This window comes from Aphidius gifuensis, linkage group LG6 (assembly GCF_014905175.1).
Source record: "Aphidius gifuensis isolate YNYX2018 linkage group LG6, ASM1490517v1, whole genome shotgun sequence".
In the NCBI taxonomy this organism is placed as follows: Eukaryota; Metazoa; Arthropoda; class Insecta; order Hymenoptera; family Braconidae; genus Aphidius; species Aphidius gifuensis.
In genome coordinates this window covers 14,900,959-14,913,364 of record NC_057793.1, presented here as the reverse complement: position 1 = coordinate 14,913,364, position 12,406 = coordinate 14,900,959, and the positions used below count along the sequence as shown (strand labels likewise).

General features: G+C 31.3%; 1 protein-coding gene across 7 annotated transcripts in view; it reads left to right on the top strand.

Moving 5' to 3' along the window:
- LOC122859542 (glutamate receptor ionotropic, NMDA 2B) overlaps nt 1-12,406 on the top strand; it is a 414,324-nt gene that overhangs the window by 391,053 nt on the left and 10,865 nt on the right. For 3 of the 7 annotated variants that reach the window (XM_044163195.1, XM_044163204.1, XM_044163203.1), the window contains 2 exons: nt 716-817; nt 891-4,421. The exons of the other annotated variants lie outside the window; for them this stretch is intronic. In XM_044163195.1, the coding sequence (XP_044019130.1) occupies nt 716-817; nt 891-948 (160 nt within the window). In that variant the 3' untranslated portion in view covers nt 949-4,421. Of the gene's footprint in view, nt 1-715; nt 818-890; nt 4,422-12,406 lie in introns of those variants that run through there. 7 annotated transcript variants of the gene reach the window in all.

Here is a 12,406-nt window from a genome sequence, read left to right as displayed (position 1 = left end):
AAAAATTTATTTTATAAGACAGGTTATTAACACGATGCAGATAATTTACATACAATACAAATATATATGTTATGAGTTTGTGAGGTGGCAAAGCCATATCACCAATACACTTTTACAAGATAGTTCGGTCGCACCGTTTAGCTTGGTGGCTGGACTCGCAGAGAAAAGAGCAGACTCTCAATTACACACATATATATACACAAGTAACACCACATTGACAATGTCACATGACCGGTCAATGTGGTAGGAGACATCGAATATGCGCGGGAGCATACTATCTCGCTAGATTATGATATCTTCTTTTTGAAAAAATCATGTCCACTTATATGCAATGAAATAACTTGGTCTGCATGGGCCACGTTTTTCTGCTATTTCTCGAAGATGTAGATCACTGCCGAATGAATCGTCCGTAGTGACCATTGCTCCGGTTTATAATCCTACCAGTGGTTGGTTGCCAAAGTAATCAGGTAGTTTTCCCTGGCACTAAAAGGGGAGTACAGAGTGAAATTTTCGTAAATATCATTGGCTGATGGTTGTCGCCTCAGTCTTCAGAAACTCGGTTATAAAATTTTCAAGCAACATGTTCTAAAAACGAGTTATAATTATTTTTATAAAATTTGACCCCCAGTTGAACTAAGACTCAAGCAGAATAAAATGTTAATTTTTCACCCAAGTCAAAATAATAGCGACTTAATTGAATCATTAATTTCAACAGATATCTAAATACTGTGGAAGTAGCGAGGCCAAGGAACATGACACGAAGCATAATTGCAACAACAGAGTTTGCAGAAGGATTTTTACCCACTGAAATTTATAGGTATTAAATCGCCTTATCGGAAACTAAAAACTAATGTCATATTATTGATATGATTCTTTACTCTTAATAACAGATTACGAGAAGAGGGGTCAACACGGACGGAAATAGCTGAAATTGAGACTGTTCTGTGATGTTAGCAAGCCGGTAGATGTAAAAATAACGTGTAACTGGATCAATTTCATCACTGGCCTAGCGAAATGACCAATAAAATATTTGTGTATTTTATTATGAAAAGTCAACGCTTAACACTCAACACAAAAAGTAACAGCTTCCTGTAATAAATGATAAATGACTAGATAATGATCCCGTAGCAGTTTATGCACCACCTAATTATCAGATAGATTAGCTAAACTAGTCTGAGTAGAAATAGCGTTTTATGCCCGACTATGAGAATCACTAGAGTTAAGTAATGATATATCATGTTGAAAGAATCTGTACGTCGTTATGGCGAAAAAACGTAATTTTTTTCATCGAATCAGACATAAAAGTATGTGTAGGATATATATGTACTTAAAAGTACTTTTTTCATATATGTATTATAGCTTTATTATATATCTATATTCTATATTTCAATTAATCAACAGTTTTTTACGATACTTTTTATTTTCATATTGTTGGAATATGTCATTGCGGAAGTTTATTTTTTGACACTCTGTTTGTAAAAGACGCCATTACGCACCAATTTCTTGTTAAAAAATCGTGCGTAAAAGTATCTCCTTACGCACAATATTAGCGCAAAATAGCGTCCTTATTACAAACTTCATGTCAAAAAATATTGTATATAACTTGTACGTGAAGAAGGTGTCGAATTTTCTACGACTTTGAAGGTGTCGTTTTTGACTCGCCGTCAGCTCGTTCTCAACTCCTGGGGACTCGTATTGACAACTTTAAAATCGTGCAAGAATCACCTACTTCACGTACTAGTTATATAATATACTATTTTAAGATATATGCGTCAGTTTAGTGCGGTAAGCGTAAAGACCCACTCAACAATGACAAGATATACAGTTATGACCGTTATATTGTTATTTCGACTATTGATGTTGCACTGAAAGAATTTTTCCTAAATGTGGTGGAATCTCAGTAAATTTCTGGAAAGTCAGCCATAGTTTTATTGAAAATAAAAACATACTATTGAATATTATCATTGAACATCCCGAGTTTCCGTGTATGTATTTTTATAATACAATTCCCTGTAGCGGTAAAAAATGAAACTGCTCGTTGAATCAACTTCAATAAATTTTTTATGCTTATATGCGATGTCGAAACAAGGTTGAATCGGGTTAGACAATAAAATACTAATACTAAAAGAAAGATTTAATTCATCATCAATGCCCAGGTAGAAATTAGTCGACACTAAACCTCGTTTTGACGTGAAAGACCAAGCTCGGTTCTGTGTAGAAATGTTACACTATTCGACGTCGAAACGAGGCGGAAAATAATACATACACGGCAAAACTTAATTAATTGGTATTCTGGAGAGGAATCAATAGTGTTGTTTGTTTTAAACATGGAGGTGATGATAAAAAACTGTAATAATAATAAATTTACAGAGTTTTTGGTTATTTTCTTTTTTAACCCGCTTCAACCTTGATTCAAGCTCATTTTGACGTCAAATAGTACCTTTATTCGAAGTTGAAAGTTGATGATATTTACGTCGAAACGAGGTTGAATTGAGGCTGAATCGTGTAGGAAAATAAAATGCATAAAGACTTGATAAATTTATCATTATAATTATAATAATTATTATTATTTTAAAAATTGAGGATTGAGGATTAAATAAAGGTCCCCTAAAATATGAAAGAAATACGCTCAAACATATTTTTGACCTGCCAATATGTTATTCTAATGAATAAAGGTTTAATATTTCTTTATTATAGTGGAGGGCGCCTTCAAGCTTTTGTTCAGAAAATAAATTCGTAGTGGTAAATGAGCGCCCGAAGAGGGCGACAAACGTTACCCGTAACAGCATTAAATTTCAATTTTTTTTTTTTAAATTTGTCTGTCTTCTATATTTTATATATGTTAAATTAAATTATAAACTTCCGTGGGCAAAAAATCGCCTAAAGGGCGCGATAAACAAGACATGTAATAGAGTTTGTCGGTAATTTTTTGATTAAGAATTCATCTGTTCCTTATGTGTTTTATGATTGTTAAAATTAAAAACAAATGCCTGGCGACAAATGAGCACCCAAATAGCGCTACTAACGTGTCATGTAATACTGAAATGTTACTCACCTGCCAAAAACGAACGCCATTACATGTATTGTTAGTCACGCCTTTCAGGCGCTCATTTGCCAACGGAAATTTATTTCTAAACGAAAAAATATATTGAACTTTCATTCATGAAAAAATGAATTAGCTGGTCGCGCCTCCCTGGTAGAAATGCTCCGTCGAATCGACGTCGGGCCCGACTTAATATCGAGATAACATGTATAAGCATAGGGAAAAATTTTTAGGTTAAACACGTTATGTCGATATTAAGTCGGGCCCGACGTCGAATTTCTACCAGGGCCTTCGGGCACTCATTTGCCCCCTGAAATATATTTTTTATTTCAACAAAAAAGAAAATAAAGGGTGTAAATGAATTCCAAATCAAAAAATTAAGGACAAATGCTATTCTATGCCTTCTTAGTTGCGCCCTTTGGGCACTTATTTGCCCACGAAAGTTGATTTTCGAATTTATAAAGAAATAAAAAACGTAGAAGACAAATAAATCCAAAAATAAATAATTGAGACTCAATGCTATTACAGGTCACGTTTGTCGCACCCTGCAGGCGCTTATTTGCTACCGGAAATTTATTTTTTTAATGAAAGCCCGAGGGCACCCCCTACTATAATATAGAAATATATTAAACCTTTATTGAAATAAAACATTGGCAGGTTGAGAGCGTCTTGATATATTTTTGAAGTCAAACTTCTTCACGAGGGGTAGTAAAAAAAAACAGTGTGTTGGCCATATAATGCTCGGAGCAAGCCAACGCTCAGCGCAAGCGAATGCTCAGACCGAGCAAGCGTTTGCCCATACAACTAATAAGAATGAGAAAGTAAGTGGCTACGAGTAAGAAAGGAGATATGCTTTGAATATGTGTGAATGTGTGTGTGTGTGTGTGTGTGTGTGCGTTGCCAATAGTGTGGTGATTATTATTATTGTTATTATTATTAACAAGTTACAAGTTATAATTTTTTAAGTGAAAAAAAAAGAATTTTCCCATGTTCATTAGACAGGAAAAGAAAAAATTCGTAAGGAACCACTGGAGTCAAGATAAGAGGCTTAAAATTTTGAAGTGTAACTTCTTTTCGCAGGGTAGTGAAAAAAAACAGCGTGTCGGCCATGTAACGCTCGGAGCGAGCCAACGCTCGGAACAAGCCAATGTTTGAAACGTCAAACGAGCGAACGCGTAGACCGAGCAAGTGATTGCCCATATAACTAATGAGAGTGAATGAGTGAGTGACTACAAGCGAGAAAAGAGATATGCTGAGAATAAAAGTGTGTGTGTGCGTTGCCAATAGTGTAGCTGAGCGGTTTGCAGCGTTTACAAAAAATAATGAATGAAAAAAATAAAAATGAATATACTCAATTTAAAATTATTATTGGTATATTAATATCATTGATATTGATACTAATATTATATTGATATTATTATTCTTCATAATATTATTGGAATTATTGTTATTCATGATAATATTATTAATATATAGAACCATAGTATAAATAAAAATAACAACAATAATTTCAATAATATCATCGATAATAATAATATTAATATAATATTAATGATAATATCAATGGTATTAATCATATTATTAATAATAACAATAATATTATCGATTGATAATAATATCAGTGATAATAATAATAATAATAATATTTATACTGACAATAATATTCAAATATAAATATTAATAATTATCATATTTTGAAAATTATTATTATAAATGTTATTATTAATATAATTAATACCACTGATATTATTACTAATATTATATTGATATTATTATCGATAATAATATTATTAATATATAACCACAGTATAAATAGAAATAAAAACAGTAACTCCAATAATATCATCGATAATAACAATATCAATAGAATATTAGTAATAATAACAACGATATTAATAATATTAATAATAATCAAAATATAATAATAATAATTTCGAGGATTTAGGTTTCGAATATTATTATTATAAATGTTGTTATTAATATGATTAATGTCATTTATATAATTATTGACATTATTATTCTACTTAATATTATTAGAATTATTGTTAATAATAATAATAATATTGTATTAATATACCTATATTCATTAATTCATAGTATGTAATAGAAATAACAATAATAATAATGAAAATAATAATACAATAATGATAATATCACAACTGACAATAATATTCAAATATAAATATGAATAATTATTAGTATTTATATTTCGAATATTATTTTTATAAATATTATTGTTAATATCAATAATAATGTTAATAATTTATATCAATGGTATTAAGAATAATAACGATATAATATTGATAATATTATCAATATGATTAATATTATTATTATAAATATCATATTGATATCATCATTTATATTATTAACATTATCAATATCATTATTATCATCATTGATTAATTGATTGTTGATATTATTGAAATTGTTACAAATAACTTGACACACAGCGAAAGGACTTTCACTGCCCCCGCGCGTACTGCTAACACACACAATTTTTTTTTTTTTTGAATTGAAACTCTTTTACGCAGGGTAGTGAAAAAAAAGAGTGTGTCGGCCATGTAACGTTTGAAGCAAGCCAACGCTTAGACCGAGCAAGCGTTTGCCTATTTTACTTGTGAGAGTGAGTGAGTGAGTGGCTACGAGTATGAAAGAAGATAAATGTGTGTAAAGGTGCGTTGCCAATGTATTTTATTTACGCTTGTGCAGCTGATCGGTTTGTAACGTTCATTAAAATAATAAATTGAAACAATTAAATAAAACAATATCTAAATACGAAAACAATAAGTAAATTAATACAAAATTATAAACTATCCAGTGTCAAGTGATAAAAAAATAAATCAAAAAACGGAACTATACTAACATTGAAGATAAGTGCAATACTAATAAATAAATGAGAAATAAGTCTCGATGAAGTTAAAAAATAAGAACAATAATAATGTTGTTGGTTATGTGAGGGTAGATCAGAAATTACAAGTACAATTTAATATTATTGGTTACATTTATTCAATTTATTTAAATTAGCAGTCAGAAAATATGTAATGCGAGACAAGAGTGTGAGGTGCACGGTGGCCGGAACTGGAATGAATATATTATATAGGGGTGCATATAGTGTGTGTGTGTGAGCTAAATGGAAAGACAGGTGTGTAGTGTATGGTTATGTGTGTTTGTTTAGTGTCAGCCTGTAAGTTAAGATTTGTGTCCGGTAGTGTAGCAATTGTTATATTTGAATTGAATATATTTGGTCAGAGACGTGTCATCAGACTTTGTATCTCCGACACCTTCTCTCAAAAATGATGACGTAGAACATGTTGTTCATGTCATTTGTAGACCAAGTCCTCGGCTACAGCTTGTTAGCTTTGTGGATGTTAACCTCTTAGTTAGCATGTCTGCTGGCATCTTATCAGTTGATAAGTATGATGGTGTTACTCGCCCTTGTTTATAGACATCTCGGATAAAATGATTGAACTTGTGTTTAGTGCGAGAATGATAGGCTTGACTGAATACAAACTTTTGAGCACTCCGTTTGTCATCGTAAATAGTTGTATGTTCTATTAACATACCAATCTGATTAAATAGCTCTTGCAAGTCTCTCAATAGCCTCTCTAGTTGACTCTGATAAGGCCATATATTCGGCTTCAGTGCTGAATAACGCGATAGTGCTTTGCTTTCTTGATTCACATGATATACTGGCACCAGCCAATATGAAAGCATATCCATTATATGATTTTCTATTATTTCTGTCACCTGCCCAACCAGCATCAGCAACACCATACAGTTGTTTAACAGTTCTCTTATATACACGCTTGGTATCTATACTGCCTTTTAAATATCTGAAAAGTCTTTTCGCTGATTTCCAATGTTCAGTAACATTAGTTAAATTGACTAAGATAGCATCATCATTATTTATATTCTTTGGTTTCTCTAGATTGCAGTTAGCCTCGATAGGAGTCGAGACTGGCTTGCAGTTTGACATATCTAATCTTTCAAGAATATCCTCTATGTATTTCTTCTGACTTAATTGTATTACATCATTTACTTTAGGCCTGCTAAATACCTAAACATCGATTTACTTCACCAAGATTTTTCATTTAAAACACTTTGGAGAGTGATGATTTAATTTCATTTATCCATGTAATATGAGCAGATGCAATGAGCATGTTATCCGCATATATTAATATTATCATGATGTCTTGTTTGTCTCTGGCGACAAACATGCATGGATCCTGAGTAAGCTGTTGTAGAGCTAGTTTCTTCAATTCAGTTACCAGTTTTTGTTCCATTGAACTCCAGCCTGTTAAGACCGTATATTGCTTTTCTTAATAAACAGACTTTGTTGTTTTCATTGTGTAGTTCATTTTTCCAATTTTCAGCTGTTTCTAAAATGCGTGTGTCTGACATGACCTGCTACTCGATCTGACAGGTTTCCTTGACAACATTTTAGTCAGCATATCTTCAAGCCCTTCAGGGACCTTCATGTATATTTTTTCATTCAAGTCACTATTTAGGTAGGTTGTTACGACATCTATTTGATGTATTATGAGTCCAAATTCTTTTGCTAGTGCAGCCATGACTCTTACTGAAGTAAGTCTTGCAACTGGTGAGAATGTTTCAAAATAATCTTCACCTGATTTTTGAGAGCATCCTCTAGCTACTAATCTTACTTTCTTTTTGCCAGATATAGAGCCAAGAATTTCTTTTGTTTCGAAGACGTATCTGTTACCAATAGGTTTTCTATCTTTTGGTTTTGGTACAATATCCTATGTTTTATTTTTAATTTCAGATAATCGTTCATTCTCGATTGCTTGTTGCCATTCTTCGGCATCATCAGAATTTTTGGCGTCTTGAATCGTAATTGGGTCTTTAGTTAGGTTTGCAATTTCATCTTCAGAGCTATCTACAATTTCTATTGTATTGTTTCTTGTTTGTTGATATATTTTTCTAGGTCTACCTTTCCCATCTGTTCTCAGTATAGTTGGTCTACCACGACCTCTTATTGATGCCTTGTTTGGTTTATCTGGTAGATTTTTTCTTACAGGTGTTTCTGGAGCTAATTGAAAATCATCAATGGATTCATTGTCTGGAATATATTCATTATTAACTGATGATTCCATGTCCCCACCTTCACCTGGAATTTCTTCATACTTTTTATTATAATACTTATCGTCCATGAATTTTGCACTGCGGCATATTATTATATTTCGAGTTTTTGGGTTCTGTACGCTTTTGAAGTATCTTAATATCCAACAAATATACATTTATGTGCTCGTGAATCAAATTTGCCTTTGTTTATTTTGTTATCTAAGGCATATACTATTGTCCCAAAAACTTGGAAATGGTCAATGTTTGGAATTTTATTTGTCCATATCTCATAAGGCGTTTTGCCATTTAAAGGTTTTGTTGGACATCTGTTGCGAATATAATTGGCTGTATTGATTGCTTCAGCCCAAACTATACCAGGTGTTTCAGCATGTCTTATCATGCACCTTTCCATTTTATCCAATGTTCTATTTTTTCTTTCAGCTATGCCATTTCGTTGTGGTGTATATGGTACAGTCAACCTCTTCTTGATTCCATTTTCTTGTAGGAATTTATCAACGTTTGAATTGCATTATTCTCGACCATTATCTGTCTGTAACATTTTAATTTTTCTTGCCAGTAAAATTTTCAACCATAGATTTATATATTTTAAATTTTTCTAACGTTTTATGTTTATATTTTAAAAAGTATACTCCACCCCATCTTGAGTAGTCATCTATGTAGGTGATGTAGAATCTGTGACCACTATGAGAAGAGCTTCAAAATGGACCGTTTACATCACTGTGGACTATTTCTAGTCAATCTGTTGTCCTTCCGTCATTGGATTTTGGAAATGGTTGACTGACAGCTTTTTCTCGAGCACACACTTTACAGTTTCAATGATGTTGTCTCATAGCACAACAAGAGACGTTGATGTGGAATAAAGATGAATATCTCTGTCTGTCACCAGGTCAAGCACAAGTTTCTCATAGCTTATTATTTGATGATCATGCTGATGAACTTTCTTTTCCTGCACTTCATCTTGGCCAATTTTGAAATTTCAGGGAAGAAGTCCAAGTGAAGCTTTTCACAACGGCTTCAAGTAAGTTGAGACGTTCCGATCGACGAGGTGTTACACCACGCCATCTGTTGTATATGGCTATGAAAATAATGAGATGAAGGATTCGTGATTGTCCTACGATAGCTTTCGAACACGTTGGCAAAGATATCAATATTACCAAATAACCAATAGAAGATGAAGAATACATCAATGATTCTCTTGAAACAAATCTTGCATTCTTACGATCGATTCCTAACTCAGCTTGGTACTGGGCTCATGGAAAAAAGTTTTGTTTGCAATGATCAGACAATTGGGCAAACCAACATTATTCCTGACTGTCACTGCTCATGAAATTAGATGGACTTCTTTACTTCAAACAATATATAAATTGAAGAATAACGGTGAATTAGTTACCGTAGAATTTCTTGTTAAATTGCATGAGCTCGAAGACTTTGAGCTCATGCAAAAGATATTTCAGATAACGTTTTTGAAAATTCAAAAATACTCATGTTTTCTAAAACTTGGCTACATAACAACGAAAATATTGATTTCCAGAATTTTCGTTGCGTTATAAAATACAAGCGGCCAGATGTTCGAACAGCAGAAGTTGCAATTTATCATAATAAACATAATGTAACGAATCTTGTCAGTCTGTCGATAACTATGGAAGTGGGACAAACACTATTCCATAAATCGGGACAAACGCCAATTGGTGATTATTGTGTCGCTGAATGCATTACATCAAACGAGAAAATAATAATAATAGTTGCGCTTTACATCTCTCCAAATAATGAAATAGCTGATATAATAAAATTTATTCACAAAGCACTATTAATATATACTGATCAAGGTGCAGCGCTTTTTAGTGGTGTTGAAAATCAATATGCATTGATCTTGAGTGGAGATTTTAATCTCAATTTTGCATCACCTGATTCAGCGCCTCTAATAGCTGTTTTACATGACGTTTTCCATTTGCAAATGAATAATGATCCAGCAATATCAACCACCAGATCAGGAACAGCCATCGATACTATTATTATGCGATAGCTGCATAATGTTCAATCTCAAAATTACGTATCATATTTCAGTTGCCATAAACCTATTATAACTACTATACCGATTGAGCAGACTGAAAATGAATTATTAGAAACTACAGAAATATAATTTTTGCAAGTGAAAATATTTTCATACGTCAATGTTACTAAATAAAACAATAAAATGAAATGATTTTTTGTTTTTTTTTCCCTATATCTAGATCTATTGTGTATATATCTCTTTCCCTCTCACACTTTTATTCTTAAGTCGATCTACATAATACAAAAACTCACCAAACTGCGGAAGAAGTTTCGCTTAGCTCAGGCGTACTACTAACACACACAATTTTTTTTTTTTTTTGACCGGTCTAATATATAAAACAAAATTATAAATTTACGTTTTATGTCTCCAAAAGCCTCAATTTTACATGAGCTGTTTATCAATTTATCATAACTTTAACAATCGAAAGACGTGAAATATAAAAAAAATGGCAAAATTTTAGAGTATAAAGTTGAATAATTTGCTGGATGAAAAAAAAAAAAAAAAAAATTAGTGTTTTTGTTTTTATTACTTATTTTGTTTAACTAATAATAATTTACGAAAATCATATTTGTACTTAAATTTCTACTTCAATTTAACCATGACGAAATAATATTATTTTTAATTATATGTATGAAATTACAAATCTTCTTGCATATAAATAAATCGTAAATTCAAACATATATATATATACAATAATAAAATATAATAAACATAAAAAAATATATATAGTTACTCAACAATAAGTATAATGTAATATATATATAAAGTTTCAGTTTTTTATTCTGTTTCTTCATAATTTTATTAATAAGAAGACGTCAAATAAGATAAAAATGCGAAAATTTGAAAGTATAAAGTTAAATAATTGCTGAATAAAAGAAAAAAAAATGAACTTTTTATAATAGCAATTTCGATATATTAAATACAAAATATTATAATAAAAACCACTATATTTTTTTCTTTTATTTATCAAATTATTTAAGTGTATTCTTTAAAATTTGACATCTTTTTGTATAATTTATGTATCTTTACTACTCAAATTATGAACGACCAGAATGAAAAATTGAGGTTTTTTTAAGTACATGAATTGTAGATTTATCTTTCGTTTTCATTATTATTCGAACTTGTAATTTTTTCTATGTCGTCAAACAACATATTCTTTTTTACACTGACCTGATTATTTATTGAAATTTATTGGAAAATACCAAGTTGATCTTCGACTTATTAAAATGTAAGTCTGAAATTCATGTAGACTCACTGTTTATTTATGTTGAAAAGACCCCATTCCGTTCAGCAAGTTAAAGATCCACTTTTTCCTTAATTTCGAAAAACTAAAACTGAACATTCATAGGGAGTTAACGTTGTGTACGAACCGGAACAAATGAATATCAAAAGCACATCAATAGTACATGTTGACTCATCAATAGAACTCACATGAAATGTATCGAATGAATCCGAGAAGGAAAAAAAAAGTATGATGTCGATAAACATTAGGTACCGCGACTTTACGATCCATGTGATTCCGATTTTCAAAATTTGACCCATACATTTCGACTCACACTATTACGATTCACGACGTCCGATCCACACTATCATGACCAATGAACTTATTTGATTTTGTAGTATTATTCTTCATTCGTACTCGTTAGGTTTTCGTTGAAAATTATTCAGAACTGATGAAGATGTATATGAATTCCATTTTTCAATTATAGTAATATCTATTAGATATTTAGTATAATTTTTTATGAATTATTAAATTGATGAAATAGATGAAAAACGCAGGTTGACATGCCGTTGTTTGTCATGTTGTGAATCGTAATGGTGAGTCATAATAGCGAGATCGGAATGTCAGATTCGAAATAGCATGGATCGTAATGTCATGGAATCATATACTTTATATCCCGATACGTAATAATATTTGTTATGGAAAAATTAAAAAGTAGAATGTTTGAGAATATAATATTTCATGGAGTTTTTTGAGTTGTGTGATATTTTGCTCAAATAAAACTCACTCTAAATATCACTCTCGGAAATACGAGGAAAAAATGTAAGCGTTCCGTTTCTCAATTTATTGCAAAGTAAAAATTTCGAATACGTCAATACGAAAACTTACGTGCCAAATAGAGTAATATGACAAATAAAAAGCTCAAGTAATATGTTTTCATTTGCACCAAGATTGTGCTGTCAATGTCAAATGGTATTGAAAA